The sequence below is a fragment of the Typopeltis vanoorti genome, chromosome 8 (assembly GCF_054136105.1).
Source record: "Typopeltis vanoorti isolate ZY-2024b chromosome 8, IOZ_Tvanoo_1.0, whole genome shotgun sequence".
NCBI classification, from domain to species: domain Eukaryota; kingdom Metazoa; phylum Arthropoda; class Arachnida; order Uropygi; family Thelyphonidae; genus Typopeltis; species Typopeltis vanoorti.
In genome coordinates this window covers 69,022,247-69,043,566 of record NC_143556.1, presented here as the reverse complement: position 1 = coordinate 69,043,566, position 21,320 = coordinate 69,022,247, and the positions used below count along the sequence as shown (strand labels likewise).

The following is a 21,320-nucleotide window of genomic DNA, read 5'->3' as shown; positions in this document are numbered from 1 at the left end:
GTACTTTTTTCAGAAAAGCCATCGAGTTTCATGTGTTGTTGGATAGTAGAAAGTTCTTTCTGTAGATAATCAAAAGTAGAACAATTAGTTTTGGCTCTTCTGATGAGGCATTTTATAATTCCTGTTTTTTGACATGGATGATGTTCTGATTTTTTAAGAATATATAACGATCTGTGAGCGTTGGTTTCCTGTATACTGTAGTTGTAAGAATATTTGAAGGTGATCGGATGAGGAGAACGTCTAAAAAAGATAACTGGTTGTTTTCTTCTATTTCCATAGTAAACTTAATACGATGATGCAAGGAATTGATACTGTTTAAAAAAGAAGGTAAAGAGTTTTTGCTGTGTGGTCAAATAGTAAAGATGTCATCTATATATCTTACCTAAAAGGATGGTTGAGGGAAAATAGATGAGAAGAGGACTTTTTCTAAATGTTCTAAATAAAAGTTGGCTAAAGCAGGAGAAAGAGGACTTCCCATGGCCGTTCCTTTTATTTGGCTGTAAAATTTATTTTGACATACGAAATATCCAGAAAGTATTACGAAATCGAATAGTTTTATAATGTCTTCAGGAAAGATGTCAGCAAATAATTTTAAAGTTTCCTTGAGAGGTACATTGGTATATAAAGATTCTATATCAAAGCTAACCATAAGATCTGTAGGTTGTAATGAGACATTTTTTAATTTTTCTAAACTATTTCTAAAAGTCATCTAAACTGATGACTAATCCAACCAACAGACAACTAAAGAAATTAAATTCTCTCTTAGATGAAGTCATCAGTTTAGATAAAGACACAATTGAAAGACTTAAAACTCATTTTGCAAGACCTCCTAGATTTTATGGTCTTTTAAAAATCCATGATTGACTATCCTCTTCGTCCAATAGTAGATTGTATTGATTCTCCTACTTACAGTATAGCCAAATATCTAGCTAAATTATTGAAATCTTACATTGGCAACTCTAATTCTTTTTTTAAAAAACTCCTTAGATTTCTTAGAAAAATTAAAAAATGTCTCATTACAACCTACAGATCTTATGGCTAGCTTTGATATAGAATCTTTATATACCAATGTACTTCTCAAGGAAATTTTAAAATTACTTGCTGACATCTTTCCTGAAGACATTATAAAACTATTTGATTTCGTAATACATTCTGGATATTTTGTATATCAAAATAAATTTTACAGCCAAGTAGAAGGAACGGCCATGGGAAGTCCTCTTTCTCCTGCTTTAGCCAACTTTTATTTAGAACATTTAGAAAAAGTCCTCTTCTCATCTATTTTCCCTCAACCATCCTTTTAGGTAAGATATATAGATGACATCTTTACTATTTGGCCACACAGCAAAAGCTCTTTACCTTCTTTTTTAAACAGTATCAATTCCTTGCATCATCATTTAAGTTTACTATGGAAATAGAAGAAAACAACCAGTTATCTTTTTTAGACGTTCTCCTCATACGGTCACCTTCAAATATTCTTACAACTACAGTATACAGGAAACAAATGCTCACAGGTCAATATATTCTTAAAGAATCAGAACATCATCCATGTCAAAAAACAGGAATTATAAAATGCCTCATCAGAAGAGCCAAAACTAATTGTTCTACTTTTGATTATCTACAGAAAGAACTTTCTACTATCCAACAACACATGAAACTCACTGGCTTTTCTGAAAAAAGCACTCAACATCTTCTCAATTCTTATAATCCTCCACAAAACAACAAAGTTTCAATACGTCGAGTGTCTATTCCTTATATCTCGTATTTCAGAACCTATCGCAAGAATTTTAAAGAAATATGATTTAACACCTACATATTCACCTATTAACAAATTGTGTTCTCATTTTCCTTCTCCTTATCAACTTCAACTTTATCTCTTCCTGGAGTTTATCAAATTCCTTGCAACTGTGATCTCTCCTATTTTGGACAGACTGGACATTCTCTTGAAAAAAGAATCCAAGAATATCAATCCTCCATTCTTCACAACAAACCTGAAAAGTCTGGATTGGATCAACAAGGGATTGAAACTGACCACAGTATCTTTTGGTCCAGGACTCGCCTCTTGCATTGATCCCATTATAGGTTTGAACATTTGTTCAAGGAAAGCGTGGAGGCCTTGTTCCATCATCCCAACCTGAATCGTAATGACTGTATATCTATATCAAAAATCTGGGTAAGTCTAATCAAGATTACTCATTATTATTTTTTTTTATTTATTTATTTTTTTTTTTCAATCATGTCTCTACATCAAAATATTCCGTTTCATACTTAGTGACATAACATCACACAGCATGTTCTATTTTTAACGATCTATTGTTAGTATTCTAGCTTGTATTTTTTAAAACTGTTCTTGTAATACCACTCAGGATGGTCTGCTATTTCCAGATTGAAATATTTGGTTAATTAAATATCTTTCTTGTGACGTGCATATATCCTTCATTGCTTGATATAATGCCCCATTGACATCATATAACTGTAGCGTATTGAATAGCTTCTCTCTTGGCACCTTATCAAATGCGTTTTCCAGATCTATAAAACTCAAATAGAGATCTTTGTTATATTCCCATGATTTCTCCACTATTTGTTGTAAAGTGAAGATCTGATCCTGACAGCCTCTATTTCGCCTGATTCCAGCTTGTTTTTCACTAAGCTTTTCTTCTACAATTCTTCTCAACCGTTTCTCAAGTATACTTGCATATATCTTACCAGGAACACTCAGTAGAGAAATACCTCTAATTCTCACATTCAGTTTTATTTCCCTTTTTATATATGGGTACTATGAGAGCTCTACTCCAATCATCAAGAATTCGTACCTCTGTGCAGGCCTTCTGAACTATGCAGTGCAGCCACAGCAAGACTTTTATACCACCATACTTCAGCATTTCTGGTCGAATATCATCTACTCCTGCTGCCTTTCCACATTTTAAGCTTTTGCTGGCTTTTTCTACTTCAAGTATGAATATGTATTCCTGACTGTATGCCTGTTGAGTGTTTTTTACCACTGTGCTATCACTGCTTGTTTCATTTAGCAATTTCTCGAAGTAATTACTCCATACTTCAAGGATATCTTTTTCTCCTGTTTTCATGTCACCTTTATCATCTCTAACTCCTTTTACAGTACTCTTTCTTCCATTTCTAAGCTTCTTCAACAACCTCCAAAATATTTTGCCACCTTCTTGATATTTATTTTCTATGTTCTTGCCAAAGTCATCCCATGACTTTTGTTTAGCTTTCTTACATTTGTCTCTGTATTCTCTAAGAGTACAAGCTGACTTATTTGCCAGGAACTTTTGATATGCTTTCTTCTTTTGTTCACTGCCTCTTTAACTTCCTGTGTCCACCATGGAGTTCTAATTTTTCTATCCTTGCAGACAACTTCACCACATGCCTCTCTAGCTGATTCAATCAGGGTTTTCTTCAAGGCTTGCCACTGAATCTCCAAGGTTTGGTTCCTGTTCTCAAACTCTTTCATTTTTCCTTCAATAATCTTTGTGTAATTTAGTCTACAGTTCACATCTGAGAGCTGCTCAACTTTTATTCGCTTTAAAACTTTCTTACATGTTATTCTTTTCAATACGAAATTCAATTTTATCCTGCTCAAGAATAAATAGTGATGGTTTCCAATTTCAAATCCTCTGTACATTCTGGTGTCCTGCACCAGGGAGAAAACATCACTATCAACAATAACATAGTCAATGAGACTTTCTTATTCCTTGCCTCTTCTCTCCATGTGAATTTGTGCACATTTTTATGTTGGAACATGGTGTTAGTAATGACCAGTTCATGTCCTGAGCAGAAATCCAACAAATATTTGCCATTATCATTAGCTTTGCTCCAAATTTTCCTAATATATTTTTGTATGTCTGACAATCATTTCCTACTCTGCTATTTAGATCCCCAACAAGGACCAACTTTTCCTTTTTCATTGTGTCAGATGCTTTCTCTAAATCCTCAAAAAAATTCCTCCACTTCTACTTTAGTAGAACCTTCTGTGGGACCATAGGCACAAATAAGTCTCATTGTCCAGTTCCCCATTCTGATATTTGCCCACATCACTCTACTTGAGACTGCCTGCCATTCAAGAAGATTAGCCTCATATTTAGTGTCGAATACAATGGCTACTCCTTCTTTTCCTTGATTGTCATGGCCTGAATATAACATTTTGTATTTATTGCTCAGAAAGATCTCACCAGTTTTTGTCTTTTTTTGTTTCAGCCCCTATTATGTTGATCTGGTACTTATCTAATTCCTCAGCTAGCTCTATTTCTTTGCCATTCAGGCTTCTTAGGTTGATAATACCAATCTTTAACTCTGGTGATGTTGAGTTGGGGTGTTTTTTCTATTTCATCATCTAACCAAAGATATTTTTCCTATGAAAAAAAAAAAAAAAAAAAAAAAACAGATCCACATTTTGAAAATGATAATTAACCATAATAATGGATAAACTCCTAAACAGAAACAGGTAGAGATGGTACTTTAATGAACTCCTAACAAAAAAAAAAAAAAAAAAGATGAACATGTTGAGATTTTCAAACAGATGGCTTATCATACCTGACGCCCAAAAATATTTAAATCTTCACTAGCTTTAAATATTACTGTTAAGGTGCAGGGGTCCCTCTCCAAAAAATATTACTCTAAATCTCACTGAGTAATCTTAAAAAGGATGCAGAAGTAATACACCACTAAACTCATTACCTGAATCACTCTAGGAGAGGAAACTCAACGATGGCTCCAATCAATGACAGGCAAAAACCTGCCACTGAACAGAACAGCTCTACTCCCCGGAATCAAGCCCAAAGATGACATTATTAAAAGTCATTGGTGAAGTCAGATCCAGAAGAAATACTAGGATTAAAGTAATGCAGAAGTCGCATACATTCCATATAAAAGTACTGAAAAAATGTAACATAATTAACCATAATAATGGATAAACTCCTAAACAGAAACAGGTAGAGATGGTACTTTAATGAACTCCTAACAAAAAAAAAAAAAAAAAAAAGATGAACATGTTGAGATTTTCAAACAGATGGCTTATCATACCTGTCGCCCAAAAATATTTAAATCTTCACTAGCTGAAGGAAAAGAAAGTATAAAGCAACTCAAAGACAATAAAGCACCAGTGCTGATGGAATAGTAACCAAACTCATCAAATATGGTGGCAATGAATTAACTAAAATTAAATTTGCCAAGAAATCATATTCTCGTTTAATCCTTTATTCAAGTGTAAGCAAACAAAGTTTGCACATAAGGAATCTTCATGAGTAGGCTACTTGTATATAGAACCTAATGACTTCATATTAATTGCTTCATTATCGCATAATGCAAAGCACATTCTTTTGGGTGTGTATAATACTATGCATTATGGGATGAGTTACCACCTAGATCGGTTTCACCCTTTATTGAGGTACTGTTAAGGTGCAGGGGTCCCTCTCCAAAAAATATTACTCTAAATCTCACTGAGTAATCTTAAAAAGGATGCAGAAGTAATACACCACTAAACTCATTACCTGAATCACTCTAGGAGAGGAAACTCAACGATGGCTCCAATCAATGACAGGCAAAAACCTGCCACTGAACAAAACAGCTCTACTCCCCGGAATCAAGCCCAAAGATGACATTATTAAAAGTCATTGGTGAAGTCAGATCCAGAAGAAATACTAGGATTAAAGTAATGCAGAAGTCGCATACATTCCATATAAAAGTACTGAAAAAATGTAACATGTTATTATTAAAATACTCAGGATTAGAGCTAGTTGTAATTCTTGTAGATAAACTTAACTTATACGTCGATAACACATAATCGTCAGATTTTAGGAAGAGCCAACGTATACTAGAATATTAATTAAAAACTTTAATACTTCCTATATTTCGGTAATGTTCCATTACCATCTTCAGGGATCACAAAATAATGATATGTACACATAGGCACTAACACTAAGCAAATATGGCTGAATAAAACAACTGAGGTCGGTGCTAGAGTCCTAAAGGTGTCCCCCTAGGGGGCTAAACTGGGTTGTCTTGGTTGTTGGGCTCATGTTCTTAGAATGCAAGCTTCCCATATTTGGGAAGCTACTATGGGTTAGAGTTAGTTGTAGAAAGTTTTTTCACTTGGTTATAAATTAACCAAGGATTAAACAAGATTAACAAAGGATTAAACAAGTAATCAGCAAGTCCACATTGTATTTATAGATTTTAGAAATGCATATGATAGCATTCATAGAGAAGGCCTGTGGAATATTAAAATGAACTTGAAATAATGGCTGGCATGTTTGCATATATGGAGGGCTTTTTTTATACAAACATGCTAGCCTTGCACATTATTATGAGAACAGATGCTGTTCTCATAATAATGTGATGGTGGCGTTTGTTGCAGAGAGGCTGGTGCACATCTGCAATGTGCACCAGCCTCTCTGCAACAAATGACACCATCGGCTCATTACAATCTGAGCTCTCAGCAATCCTCAACCCTGAACTTTGGTCCATTCTCTCGGACATGTCAGAAGCTTCTGCACAGAAAGAATTCCTAAAAATAAAAAAAAGCACATCAAAAGTATAACATCTTGTGTAACTCTAAATCACAACCGCAAATTCAACCACTCCATACAGTAGTGAATCTATCTTTGAAAAGTCTCAACGAAGATGCTACAGCAGCCTAAGCCTTGGCCACAATTTTGCCTCACACAGAAAGAAGTGCCATTGCTAGACATAATGCACCACACAGAATGCACAATCTGTCACTTAGCTCCAAAAATAGCCAACAACATCAGACTTGACATCACCAATATCCTCTCCCAGTCGTAGCCTCCTCTTATCTTCTGGTTAACTCACTGCTCTCAGAAAGTTACAGAAAGAAAAAAGTATTGTTATCACCAGTCATCCTTAATGCCATGAAATAAAATCGAAAAATGAATATTATTTTCCGAGATCTCACTACCTACATTCCCACTAGATCACAATTCCACAAAAAGGCAAGTTAAAAAATTAAAATCTTACTTGAAAAGTATCTTCCTGGCTGCTGAACATTACAAAAAAAAAACTCAAACCCTCGGTTCTCATACCCCCCCCTTCCCCTCTGGATACATGATTTACCTAAATTCTACAAACCTAATTCCCTCCCTAAGACCTATAGTAGATGCCACTGATGCACTATGCTACAAAGTGTCCAATTAGCTGGCAAACTCTCTCTTACCCCCACCCCCTCTCACTGGACTTACCACATTTTATATAAAAAGCTCTACAGATATATTGGCAATCTTTGACATCACCTCACTGTTTACCAATATTTCCTTAAATGACACCTTAACACTTCAAAAACGTTTTTCCATCTGATATGCCAGCCTGGTTTGCATAGTGATCAGCGTAATCCACTCTCTCCAGCTAAAAGGCTGTGGGTTCGAATTCTGCCGTGGGCATGGATGTTTGTGATTGTCTGTGGAAATGGTGGTGGGTGGTATTGATGTAGTTGGTAGAGACAGAGAGTTGTAGAATAGGTGATTCCCCCCCCCCCCGCCAATGAGTCTTTGGCCTCCCTGGATGTGTCATGTAATAATATCTTAGATTTCTTTTCCTTTGCCATTCAATTCTGGTTATATTTCTTGGAAGAACAAAATTTACAAACAGATAGAGGAATCTGCTATGGGTTCCCCCTCTCACCCCTCTTGCCAATTTTTACATGGAAAATTTTGAAAAACAAGCAATACACTCAGCCCCTCTCAAACCTTCTATCTGGCTAAGATATGTAGATGACATGTTCTCTATTTGGCCTCATGGCCCAGATACATTAGACTCCTTAATCAGTCACTCAATAGTCTACATCCAAGAATCCAAATTACAATGGAAAATTAAAATAACAATAGTTTACCCTTCCTAGACACCTTAATAACATGCCTTCCTAATGGTAACCTTTCCTTCACTGTATATAGAAAATCCACTCACGCAGACAGATACATTCACAAACTTTCCTACCACCACCCCAATCAACAATAGGGCATTATTAAAACTGTAACCAATAGAGCCTATAATCTTTGTTCCAGTGGAACCTCCCTTTCAACTCAACTCAACCACATACACAACACCTTCCTTTCCAATGGCTACAGTGATTACAGAATTAAAAAATAATAACGTTCCACCCCATTCCTTGATCATTGTTTCAGAAGGATTTTAGAAATATCATCACCATCCTCTAAATTTACAGCACATCAGAAAAAATAGCCAGGTCTTTAAAAAAGTACAACCTCTACAGAGCTTTTAAGTTCCACCTGAAACTTGCTGCCCTTATCCATTCTATCAAAGATCAGCTTCCTCCTCTCTGTGCCTTGTTCTTGCAAGTGCCAGGGTACTTGCAAGAACAAGTTCCCTGTTCTTGCAAGTTGGCTTACTTTGAACAGACAGGTAGATCAGCAACTATCTGTGTAGAAGAACACAAATTGTATCTGCAATCATGACTATGGTCAATCTTGTCTTGCAGACCGTCTATTAGATACAACCCACAGGATCTCCTGGAAGAAAACCACCATGCTCCACCATACTAAATTTAAAAAGAAAAGACTGTTTTTAGAATCTGTAGTGGCACTCAGAAATCAACCTAACTTAAATAAATATGAATGCATGAAACTTCCCACAATTTGGGAAACAACAGTTGTCAGAGGTCCCACTTTACATCCTAGGCCATCTACAAATGCCCATAGAGGGCGCACCACCTAGATAGGACTTTAGAGTCACTCATGAGTTTCATTTAGTATTGTGTGTGTGTGTGTGTTATTTACGCTAACCACTCGGCCAGCCAGGCTGGCCGAGTGGTTAGCGTATCTTCTCTCCAGCCAAAAGGCTGCAGATTCGAATCTCGTCATGGGCATGGATGTTTGTGATTGTCCTTGGAAATACTAGTGATGGCGGGCGGCGGTAGATGGTGTTGGTGTAGTTGCGGTCAGTTGGTGAATTGAATGGCGGAGATAGAGTTGTAGAGCAGGTGCCCTCCTACTCAATGAGTCTTTGGACTCCCTGGAGGTGTCTAATAATAATAATAAAATTTATTGAATAGACAAATTTGTAAACCCTGAAGATGTCTCAGTGACTGCGATGATTTATTGGAAGCATTAAAATTAGTATTTAATCCTTTCTTAGTGCTGTAAATATTCCATTAAACCTCCAACATGAGAGCATTGCAGAAAGTGTGGAAGACATCAGAAATAATATTCAGAAATCTTAAAACTTCTGCTGAAAAACTAGAACTGCAAATCAACTAGAATAAAGCTGGATATTTAGGAGTATGTAGAAGCAACGGTCAAGAAGAAAATGACCAGTTTGTCATCGATAACCAAAAATTTTAAAATTAACTAAATATCTATCTTGAGAAATATAAATATTCTATCTTGAGAAATATAAATATTCTATCTTGAGAGTAATCAATATTCAGAACATTGATTACTCTCAAGATAATAAAATTAGCAGAAATTCAAGCTAGAATATATTCCTCCAACAGATATCATTCAATATGTCATTTATTATCTTCCAAAATTCTATCGAGCAGAGTTAAAATAGAAATATATAAAACAATCATGAGACCTTCTGTTTTATAGAAAGAAGAAACCAGAAGCGTTATATAATAGACCAAGATGCAAAAGCTTTGCAAACCTATGAAAATAAAATCCTTGGAAAAATCTTTGGACTTGTAAGAGATAACATAATATGTTAAAAAAGAAGACAATCAAGAACTACAAAACTCCTTTTTAACTGATGAAATCAGAACTTGTATACTGAGATGGCTTGGACAGGCGAAAAGAATGGGTGAGGAGAGAATGGCTAAACATGCATTCAAGATAAGGCCTGATGAAAAGCAACCTAGAGGAAGACCAAGGCAAGAACTCAAGAAAGAAAAGAATGGAAGAAATTGATAGCAAAGAGTTCAACAAACTAAAGAAGATCAGAGCATATGCTGGAATCAGACCATGGAAACAAGGGATAGAAATCCTGATAGTTATCTATATTAGCACCATTGTAATGTTGCAAAATATGAGGTTGAGAATGACTGGGAGAAGAAACAATCTGTCAAAAATGAGACATGGACAAGGTTACAGTCAGACTTATGAAGAGGGAGATGGTCAAGAAAAGGCTCAAGGTGTTGGGAGAATGAAGAGGATATCTATAATTCTGCTGGGCTAATGTACAATTTGAGTTCAAAGATTACTGAGTGGCAAACAGTTCAGCTTCTTTACCAGTATCACCTGTAAAGCTGGTGAAATGAAGCCAGTCTGAATTATAATTCCGAAATCACAAAAGAAGATTATCTCACTGCTAGGGTAATTAGACTATGTGACTGACTTTCAGAGATAGGTAGTCAAAAAAAAAAGAAAAAAAAGTCATTGGACTTTGGGGGATGAAAATGCAGTAAAGTGAAATAAGGAAATCTTAAGCTAAAGCAAATCATGTAAAGGGGATTCCAGGTCCAATAATTTTTGGCATAGGATATCAAACCCAACAAAAGCATCAAGTACTGCCTTTCTTAAGAAAGGCATCATGGGAGATGAAGAGGCATAGCTGGGGGAGGGGGCATCTGCCCCAGGCTGCACTTTGAACCTTTTTGAATTTTTGCAGTTAATACTCAGTTCCAAATATTGTAATACTACTGCAAATTTTCCTCACAATTGCTGTAAGTGTTGCTAGTTGTGAAAGGAGTTTTTCTAAATAAAATTGATTAAGAATTACATACGTTACTATGAAATAGACTTCGCCAATGTCATCGATGATTTTACTAACAGAAAAGCAAGAAAAATAACATTTTAGAATGTTGAAATTAAAATTTTACTTCAAAAATAAACATAGTGTTTTAATTTATTTCCCTACTCGTCGTTTTGACTTTTTGTAGTATTTTTGGTGTGTATTGAGAGGGGCGGCGAATTCAGGGACCACCCCGGGCAGCAAAAGCTCTAGCTACACCATTGGGAAGATGTAATGAAAGTTGAGGTGAGATGTTCTTGTAGAAGATACAAGTTGTAAGTTGAAGATACCATATGCAGCACACATAACAACTGATGAGGTTAGAAGGAAAATCCACTCCATTGCCAGAACACAAAAAAAAATATATCATTGAAATATGTTGAAAACAGTTCTGGTAGCTGGGCCACATGGCTAGATCAGAGAGTTTACCTAAAATACCATTAAAATGCTTGACTTCTGTATAAAAAAGAAGAAGAAAAACACTAGGAGCAACATAGAATCATATGGATAGATAATAGGAAATCGATAATTTTCTAATATCTCCATCTTGTTAAGCAGATCCAAAGACAAAAACACCTGGAGACTATGTCAAGATCACCTTTAAAGTGCCCCCAATGGTCTGTATATCTGTATAGACTATGGATGAAAAAGACACCAAAGAATATCATCCTCCAATCAGCAGAGATCTGCCTTTTTTTAAAGACTGGTTTAATTAAGCTTTGTCATGTATTCAGTTATTACTTCTTTACACCCAAATTACAGCATTTCATTATACATCCCAGGAGATTTCCTATTTTACAATTTTGAGATGACTCATTATTCATTATTAATTTTAATTTTGTATTTCCTATCTTCTATTTCTAACATTTCTCTAGCATTTTTTCTAACATTTCTACTTCACCTTCATAATGTAAAAGTAGCTTAGTTATGAAGATGTTTCACATGTCAACTTTTTTCTGCTTATATTTGGAGAAAATATGTAGTGAAACAAGAATATAATTTCTTGCTAAGTATAATATAATGATTCAGAAAACTGGCTCTACTTCTATAGAATCTTCTGTGAGACCAGATGCACAAATAAGTCTAACTGCCCAACTCCCTATTTTGAATAAATTAAAGATGCCAAAGATTATATTCTTGGTTTAATCCTTTATCCAAGTGTAAGCAAAGAAAGTTTGCATGTGAAGTAACTTCACGACTGGGCAACTCGTATATGGAAGCTAATGACTTCACATCATTTGCATTAGTATCCCACAATGCAAAATTGTATAATGCAACGAAATGCATTATGGGAAGGGTAACTATCCAGACTAGTTTCAACCTTTATTGAGGACTCATCAGTGGGAGCCAGACCCAGAAGTGATACCGAGGTCGAAGTAATGCAGAAGTCATATTTCCACATACAAGTAACCAAAAAATGTCACACCTTATTACTAAAATACTCTCGATTATAGATAGATGATGAGACCTCAATAAAAGTCGAAATTGGTCTGGGTAGTGACTCTTCCCATAGTGCATTGCATTATACATATCTGAAAGGATATGTGCTTTGCATTGTGGGATACTAAGGCAAATGATGTGAAATCATCATCATCAAATTCCTGACATGTACCCTCAGGGGTATACAGGATATGATAGTACTACATAAAAAATTGACATCATTACTAACTTCCTATCTACAATTTTCCTCCAAATCAGTCTGTCACTTGTCAAGACTTAAATATTATCATTATCAGATCTTATATTTCTATCGTCTAAGGCACACTGTACTGTATCAATCCACCTATATCTTGGTCATCCTCTGAGTCGTTTTCCAGCCGACCTGGCAAAAAACACTTGTTTTGCTAATCTTTCCTCACCCATTCTGTTTAAGTGACCATACCACCTGAGATTAGCTCTGCTAATGCATTCCTGGATGCCAACAATGTCAAGTTCTTTCCTAATATCCTCGTTTTTAATATCATATTGCCATTTATGCCATCTGTTCACACCTCTAATCTTTCTCAGGACCCTCATATCTGCGTCTCTAGTCTTTGGTCAAGTGTTTTACTTCTGACCCAGCTCTCAGATCCATAAGTTAAAACTGGTTTGAATACTGTCTTGTATACTAATTTAGTGATCCCACTAATTTCTCTCTTATTGCATATGAATTTATTCAATTGACTTCCTACCATACCAGCTTTGTTGATTCTGTTGTCTATTTCCATATTTAATTTACCATCTTCACTAAAAATTGTGCCTAAGTAGCTGAAATGTTTTACTTGTTCCACAGGTTCCCAGTTCACAACACAGTTGACATTTTCAACAATTCTACCTATTTTCATTGTCTTTGTCTTTTTAATGCTCATCTTCATACCATATCTATTACAACAGTTATTCAATTTAGTCAGGGGATCTTGCAAACGTGTAGCGGATTTATTTAGAAGTATAACATCGTCCGCATAAAGCAAAGAGCTGAGATTAAGATCTCCAATTCTGATATCATGTTTAATACCACTTTCCTTCATAATGTGATCCATATAGATAATGAATAACAGAGGGGATAATGTACGTCCTTGTCTCACACAAGATTTAACATTAAACCATCTTCCTGTACTTCCTTCAATTCTAACTTACAACCGACTTACAACTCAAATACAGACTAAGTATTGCTTGATATAATGCCCCATTGACACCATATAACTGTAGCGTATTGAATAGCTTCTCTCTTGGCACCTCGTCATATGCCTTTTCCAGATCGACAAAACTTAAATACAGATCTTTGTTATATTCCCATGCTTTCTCAACTATTTGTCGTAAAGTAAAGATCTGATCCTGACAGCCTCTATTTGGTCTGAATCCAGCTTGTTCTTCACCAAGCTTTTCTTCCACAATTCTACTCAACCGTTTCTCAAGTATGCTTGCATAGATCTTGCCAGGAACACTCAGTAGGGAAATACCTCTGTAATTCTCACATGCAGTTTTATTTCCCTTTTTATATATGGGTACTATGAGAGCTCTACTCCTATCATCGGGAATTCGTCTCGCTGTACATGCCTTCTGAACTATACAGTGCAGCCACTGTAAGACTTTTATACCACCATACTTCGGCATCTCTGGTCGAATATCATGTACTCCTGCTGCCTTTCTACGTTTCAAGCCTTTGATGGCTTTTTCTACTTCAAGTATGGATATGGATTTCTGACTGTAATGCCTGTTGTGTGTTTTTTTACCACTGTACTATCAATGCTTGTTTCATTTAGCAATTTCTCGAAGTAATTACTCCATACTTCTTATCTTTTTCAACCGTTTTCATGTCACCGTTATCATCTCTAACTCCTTTTACAGTACTCTTTCTTCCATTTCTAAGCTTCTTCAACAACCTCCAAAATATTTTGCCACCTTCTTGATATTTATTTTCTCCAAATTCCTCCCATGACTTTTGTTTAGCTAGTTTTACAGTGTTTAGCTTTCTTACATTTGTCTCTGTATTCTCTAAGAGTACAAGCTGACTTATTTGCCAGGAACTTTTGATATGCTTTCTTCTTTTCCTTCATTGCCTCTTTAACTTCCTTTGTCCACCATGGAGTTCTGATTTTTCTATCCTTGCAGACAACCTCACCACATGCCTCTCTGGCTGAATCAATCAGGGTTTTCTTCAAGGCTTGCCACTGAATCTACAAGGTTTGGTTCCTGTTCTCAAACTCTTTCATTTTTCCTTCAATAATCTTTGTGTATTTTAGTCTAGTTCACATCTGAGAGCTGCTCAACTTTTATTCGCTTTAAAACTTTCTTACATGTTATTCTTTTCAATACGAAATTCAATTTTATCCTGCTCAAGAATAAATAGTGATGGCTTCCAATTTCAAATCCTCTGTACATTCTGGTGTCCTGCACCAGGGAGAAAACATCACTATCAACAATAACATAGTCAATGAGACTTTCTTATTCCTTGCCTCTTCTCTCCATGTGAATTTGTGCACATTTTTATGTTGGAACATGGTGTTAATAATAACCAGTCCATGACCTGAGCAGAAATCCACAAATATTTGCCATTATTATTGGCTTTGCTCTTTTCTCCAAATTTTCCCAAAATATTTTTGTATGTCTGACAATCATTTCCTACTCTGCTATTTAGATCCCTAACAAGGACCAACTTTTCCTTTTTCATTGTGTCAGTTGTTTTTTCTAAAGCATCAAAAAATTCCTCCACTTCTACCTTAGTAGAACGTTCTGTGGGACCATAGGCACAAATAAGTCTCATTGTCCAATTCCCCATTCTGATATTTGTCCACATCACTCTACTTGAGACTGCCTGCCATTCAAGAAGATTAGCCTCATATTTAGTGTCGAATACAATGGCTACTCCTTCTTTTCCTTGATTGTCATTGCCTGAATATAACATTTTGTATTTATTGTTCAGAAAGATCTCACCAGTTTTTGTCTTTTTTGTTTCAGTCACCCCCTATTATGTCGATCTGGTACTTATCTAATTCCTCAGCTAGCTCCATTTCTTTGCCATTCAGGCTTCTTATGTTGATAGTACCGATCTTTAACTCTGGTGATGTTGAGTTTAGGTGTGCTTTCAGATTTGTTCCAGTAGTTGACTTTTCGCTGTTCGCCCTAGTTCCCTGGCGAAAACAACAGGGGGCTTGTTTAACCAGGCGATGCCCCAGCCAGCATGAAATTTTGTCATGTTGTACCATCATTTTCTATATTGGTTTAAGCAAATAAGAATACAATTTGGTTGGCTAAATTCCCAAATTGCCAGCCAATCCTCGTTCGTTCAGTATCCAGGTAGATACCCAACAGGGTGCACCAAGAGAAGGTGAGGATTGGACATTAGGTCAAAAGCCCTGTCGGTTCTCCGCATTCCTTTAAAGGATATGTGGAGGTCTCCTTTCAGTTATACAGCTTTGATCCTTAAGCACCCCTGATCCTCTGTATACGAGTTGCCCAGTCGTGAAATTACTTCACATGCAAACTTTGTTTGCCTATGCTTGCATAAAAGATTAACCCAAGAATATAATTTCTTGTCATTTTTAATTTATAGTATAGCCAAGTGAAAAATCTTTCAAAATCTGTCCCTATTTTGAAATTTGCCTACATTATTCTACTTGAAATTCCCAATCAAGAAGTGCATGTTTATGCACAGTCAAATACTGCTCTGCTTTCCAGGTCTCAAGTGTATGAAGAAACGGTCTTAAGGTTATCATTTAGAAGTATTTCACCTGATTTTGTCATATTCATTTAAGTGACATCAATTTCAAAATGGTATTTCTCTAATACCTATTTTCTGCTGATATTATGTAAACTGACACACTTTAATTCACTTGAGATTGTTGAAGTAGCTAACTTATAAATATTTTCACCTAGTTCCAGAAAAACCATGGGAGGCTTGTTTAACAAAGCAACACCAAAGCTACTATGACACCTGATTGTGCTGGTCTATCAAAATGTGTATGTTATTTAAGCCAATAAAAATGCAATTTGTTTGTCTAAATCTCAAACTGATTGTCCATTCTCATTCTGCTTGATTATGGATTTAATTAATACAATAAACTGTTTAAGCAATGCACTGTTCATGACTTTTTTTTTTTTTGCTATCAAATAACAATGCAGGTCAGTGCAACTCAGGTGAGATGTCATTTACTATATGAATAGTGCACTATGTAACTGAAAATCGTGTTTTGCATTTTCAGCCAGACAGTCTCTGACTTATATAAGAGTTATGTTCTGCAAACTTTACATAACTCAAATTTTATATAAGTTAGATTAATTACTTCACCTATTAATCACACCCTACTTCTTACATATCTATAATACATATATGCAATAGTACATTAACATGTTTTAAGTTATTTCTATTAGTTTAATTCACAGGATGCACACACAAATTAGATTTCAGTATGTAACTATTGATGCAAAACAATATAATAAAGTATAAATAGTATGAGAAAACATGAAAAAAAAAGTTTAATTTTGCCATTCAATGTTTCATTTGAAATTATTAACAGATGACTGAAAAGTGGCTTCTTTCTTCTCTTCACAAAGCTCTCGATAATCAGCTAACATCTATTTCTCTTTGGATTTTTAAGACCATGAGGCAGCATTAGGATCCATCCTCCAATTGCTTCATCTACTTTCATATTGACATTAAAAACATCTTTACCAGCATTATCTAGAAATGTTCTCCATGAAAGCATTATGTTACATTATTGTTATGGATGTATCACTTTCAAGAGTGTTGCATGCAGATATAGCAAGGAGAACTTGTGGTAAAAATGTTTTTAATATATACTGAGGCACAAAAAACAACTTTTCTAAATATGCAGCATTATGCATTCTGTACCTGGTACACATTTTTTAAAAAGATAATAACCAGATAAGTATGACATACTTTTTTTTCTTTATAATTTTTCATCTCTAGATCAATTTTGGTGCATTTATTCATGGTTTCACTTTTACCACCAACACTGTTCCTTTTTTCCAGTCATGATGGTATCCTACTCAAGTAACAAACACACATACTAAAAATTATGAAAATGTATGAATACAAATACAGAGTACATACATGCTCAATAGTAAGGAAGGTACACAAATGCATAGCATAGGCTGTTTGCCTTGCAGATGACTGCTATCACGTGGTATGTGAATAACGTATGCAGAGTAAGCACAATTTTTATAACTCAAACATTTTTCGTGGCTGTTTCAGGATAATTTGCATAAGTCCAAATTTACATAAGTCAGGGATTGCTTGAAATAATCATACTGATTTTGCTAAGTTCTTTAATTTGCTCAACAATTACACAAGTTGTAATGAATAACAACTAATAAGTAATTATTATTTTTCACCAGTGTTTAAATTCTTTTTCCATTCACAAACTACAAAAGAGTTAATAGGGTGGACTTCAAGAAAACAATTTTCAGAAATCTTCCTGATATTTCTGAACCTACAGTTTCATTCCTACTCTGACTCTGCAAAAGGAATGGTTGTCCTCATTAATTGTTCTGTTTATTCCAGGTCTTTTCCCCTTTTTCTTTATTTGCTAGGAAGTCTCTCCAAGGATTGAACTGCAAGGCTATAAATAACCCACCAATTATTAAATTAAGCAGGCAATAACTAACTAAATAAATAAATGAAAGCAAAGTGTTCTGAACATGTTGTTCAAAAAAAAAAAAAAAATTAGTCATAATTTTTCACAAGATAAGCATGCTAAAAACACTTTGAGTTATATAAAGGAAAAGTAAATTTAATATACTTCATAGAACCATGAGCACAATATAAAATGAAACTATTAACAGATGTTAACTTTATACTTTTTTATTTTACTTTTATAAGGATGATATCTTAAATACCTCAAACAACTCATTATCTCTTAGTGGACGATAAGTCATAACTACACCATTATTAAATTCATCAACAGGTCTTTTTCGTTCTGCAGTACGCCCACCATTTGATAATTTCACCATAGACCCACATCGTTCATGGAATTTCAAAATATCTGTAGTTGCATTATTATAATTGCAGGCTCCTAAAGTATCACTACTGGCAATTTTATTAGACGAAATGCCTATAATAAAGTAGATAGATTACTATTTTCATGTCAGAAATATTAGAAGTTATACTAAAAGTCAATAATACATATATAAACACACAGTAGATTCCAATTAATTGGTCCACCATTTAATCAGGGGTGCCATTTTATTGGGGCAAATCTTTAAGAACCAAAACAAAATGAGAATATAAGTTATCCTTTCTTTTAGGCTTACACGGTGATCCAAATGCATTTTTGAAAATTATGGAGACAACTACCGTGTTTGAATAAAAACTTTAGTTTAATATAACTAAAATCTACATTCGACATTTTGACCTTTATGTCAAGGTCATCTTCTGGAGCATACTACAATCAAACTGGTTTGCTAAAGACACTGACAAACCGCTACAACAATTGTTGGCCTGACCTCTGGTGAGAAAAAAATAAAATAAATAAATAAATAAAAAATAAAATAAAATAAAAATAAATAAAAAAAATGAAAAAAAATTATACATCAACACTAGAGTCCTATTATTAGTGTTGTCTACTATATACATATATTAACATCATTCCAGCGTTGGTATGGAATGGTTTCTAATACTAGCTAAGGATTGGCTAGAGTCCTGACTTATGCTGGATCTTTCATATTAGGTAGGCTGAATGTGTGCCATCCAGATCCTTGGAATTTTCATGCCATCTTTGTTGTTGATATTTGGGTGATTTATCAGTGATTTATTTGAGTGCATGGTCTGAGAGGCCTGCTTCACCATAATGGTTATATTTAATGTGTTCTTTCTTGCATATAGGGATTGTCCATCCTGTTTCACCAATGTACGGTAAGTTACAGGTGCAGCGGATGCAATAGACTCCAGGATGTGCTAATGGGAGGAGAGGATCCTTAGAGGAGTTGAATATGGTTTTAAGTTTAGTGGGTGGTTTAAAGTTGGCATTGAGGTTATAATGTTGTAGGATTCTGTTGATTTTTTCTGATAACCCTTTAATGTATGGGATGGCTATGGTTTTACTGTAATCTAGATTCGTTTTTGTTGTAGTTTTATAGAGTATTTTATTAACAGTATTTTTGTTATAGCCATTATTTATGAATGTGTCACTAATGATTTTTAGTTCTTGTTTCAGGACTTGCTGGTTAGAGCAAATAGTTGTGGCTCTGTTTTTAAGGGTGTTAATGACTCCATATTTTTGTGATGGGTGGTGATATGAATTAGCATGCATGTATTGGCCAGTGTGTGTCGGTTTTTGGTAGACCGTGAAGGATAGACTGCCTGAAGGAAGACGTGTGACTAGTGTGTCTAGGAACGGGAGCGAATTTTGGTTTTCGATTTCGATGGTAAATTGTATGCGTTCGTGTTGTTTGTTCAGGTGGCTGAGGAATGTGTTTAGCATTTGTCACCCGTGCGGCCAGATCATGAACACGTCATCAACGTATCTAAGCCAGACTGTCGGTCTTATCGTGTCGGAATCAAGAGCCCTTTGATCAAAGGTTTCCATGTAGAAGTTAGCGATTGGGGGGGGGATGGTGGTGAGCCCATGGCTGTACCTTCTTTTTGTAGGTAGAATTTGTTTTGCCGCACGAAGTAACCGAACTTTAGTACGTGGGCAAAGAGGGCCGTAATGTCGGGCGGAAATTTGTTCTATAGTAGGAGAATTGTGTCATTGATGGGGACATTAGTGAAAAGGGCAGAAACATCAAAACTGACTAATAAGTCATCTTTGTCGAGTGTTATGTTTTGGGGTAGATTTTTTTTTTTTTTTTGCAATAGTTTCGCAGGACTTGTTAACTGGTTTTCAAATAGATGCTAATTCGTGTATGGTACTGCATATAGTACGGGGGGGGGGGGGGTGATACTAGTCTCTCTTTAAAAAGCATTCAGTGAATAGTCTGTCATGTTTCATTCCCACCTCTGTGTAAAAAAAAAATCATTCATAACCAGTTTAACAATGCTTACAAATATGTAAAGAGGACATATTTGTAAGCAATGTGATAATGGAGTGTTCTATCAGTCTTTTTGTTAATGAGTATCATAGAGTTGTTTATTTTAGATCACCTCAATTAACAGATGACAGTGAATTAAGTGACAACAGTTAAACATTAGTAACACATCAATCATGTGTAAGTAGAATTATAAACAACTATAAATGTCACTAGAAGTATATGAAAATTTTTTTTCATTTGTATAGCTAATTGTTGTAATCCATTTGCTGTATACAAAAAATTCAAAATCATTCAGAGAAATTACTCTTGAGCTGAATGAGAAAATGAACTGTTAGAACTTGTACAAGTTAAAGCTGTATATACTTGACATCTTGAAAACTTAAATATACCTGTAAATTAGAAGATGAAGGAGAAACATATTATGACAAAGACTTTGAGCCAGAATGCATTCTTCTAGAATCAGTTCACCTGACACATGCCCTGGATGACCATTCCTTTTGATTACAGAAGCTACCTTTTTTGAAAGGCAAAACCTTAAGAACAAAAAGTTGAAAAAATATCAAACAAGATCAGAAGGAAATTACTTTTTTTTGTATTCTAATGAACAAAATTGGTTAAAATAAAACAATTTTATAACCATTTCAAACTGCAATGCACCTGTTCTTTGCAAATCCTGGCAATATGAAATTATATTGCCCACATCATAGGTTACCAGTATAAAAGTAAAAAATTGTGTTATTTTTAATGTTTTATTCTATAAAATAAAGAAATAAATCATTGAATGCCTTTTATTTCCTATACGGAGTAGGTAGGCAATGCTATTTTAGCCATATCTAACTTTTTGGGGACTGAAAGGATAGTTCAATCACCAATGGTAGCCAATCAGAGATAACTGGCCCTGGAGTATTATTAATTATAAACAGCAACCAGTGAAGAGAGGCTACTTTTACATTAATGCTGGTGATATCTAAAAACCGTCAACATGTAATTTGCTTACTTCACACCACTCAGGACATCCTAAAAAATGTCTCAATCAGGGTTTTCTTCAAGGCTTGCCACTGAATCTCCAAGGTTTGGTTCCTGTTCTCAAACTCTTTCATTGTTTCTTCAATAATCTTTGTGTATTTCAGTCTACA

At 35.0% G+C, this 21,320-nt stretch overlaps 1 protein-coding gene across 3 annotated transcripts in view; it reads right to left on the bottom strand.

The window, feature by feature from the left end:
• Neurl4 (neuralized E3 ubiquitin protein ligase 4) overlaps positions 1-21,320 on the bottom strand; it is a 646,806-nt gene that overhangs the window by 590,175 nt on the left and 35,311 nt on the right. For 2 of the 3 annotated variants that reach the window (XM_090397278.1, XM_090397280.1), the window contains exon 3: positions 18,052-18,266. In XM_090397278.1, coding sequence (XP_090253404.1) covers positions 18,052-18,266 — 215 coding nt within the window. Of the gene's footprint in view, positions 1-18,051; positions 18,267-20,573; positions 20,692-21,320 lie in introns of those variants that run through there. The other variant, XM_090397281.1, reaches the window with a different exon arrangement.